Source organism: Buceros rhinoceros, unplaced genomic scaffold (genome assembly GCF_000710305.1).
Source record: "Buceros rhinoceros silvestris isolate BGI_N320 unplaced genomic scaffold, ASM71030v1 scaffold30625, whole genome shotgun sequence".
Lineage (NCBI taxonomy): Eukaryota > Metazoa > Chordata > Aves > Bucerotiformes > Bucerotidae > Buceros > Buceros rhinoceros.
This window is the reverse complement of record NW_010411610.1, coordinates 4,278-4,641: the sequence shown is the minus strand read 5'-3', so window position 1 is coordinate 4,641 and position 364 is coordinate 4,278. Positions and strand designations below refer to the sequence as shown.

The 364-nt window shown below is 64.6% G+C and overlaps 1 protein-coding gene across 1 annotated transcript in view; it reads right to left on the bottom strand.

The window, feature by feature from the left end:
• The window catches only part of PCDH12 (protocadherin 12), a gene marked incomplete at its 3' end in the record, with an annotated part of 4,930 nt that extends 4,730 nt beyond the window's left edge, over positions 1–200 (bottom strand). The window contains exon 1 of the mRNA XM_010136076.1: positions 2–200. Within this exon, the coding sequence (XP_010134378.1) occupies positions 2–200 (199 nt within the window). The remainder of the gene's footprint in view (position 1) is intronic.
• Between the last annotated feature and the right edge of the window lie 164 nt (positions 201–364).

The following is a 364-nucleotide window of genomic DNA, read 5'->3' as shown; positions in this document are numbered from 1 at the left end:
GGCGGAAGTTTGTCGCCCGCTTGCCCACTCTCGCCCCCCTCGAAGTGCTCAGCCAGTGTCCCTATCACCGGCCCTAGCGGCACTTCTTCGAACACTCGGTACTGCACCGTGAACGTGGCCACCTCCTGGGCATCGGCGGAGAGGAAAAGGTACCACCACAAGGCTGGGAGATGGAGAGCAGAGCGGCTCAGCAGCAGCATGGTGCTGGCAAAGCCCACCACCCCGCTGCCCTGGCACGCTGCCCCGGGCTTGCCCGGCTGCCACCGCATACCCAGACGGTCCTTACGGCAATCACGAGTCCTCAGCATCCTCTCCCATCCCCGAGTCCCACAGGCGCCAGCCACCGGTTGGAAAGGAGAAGAAA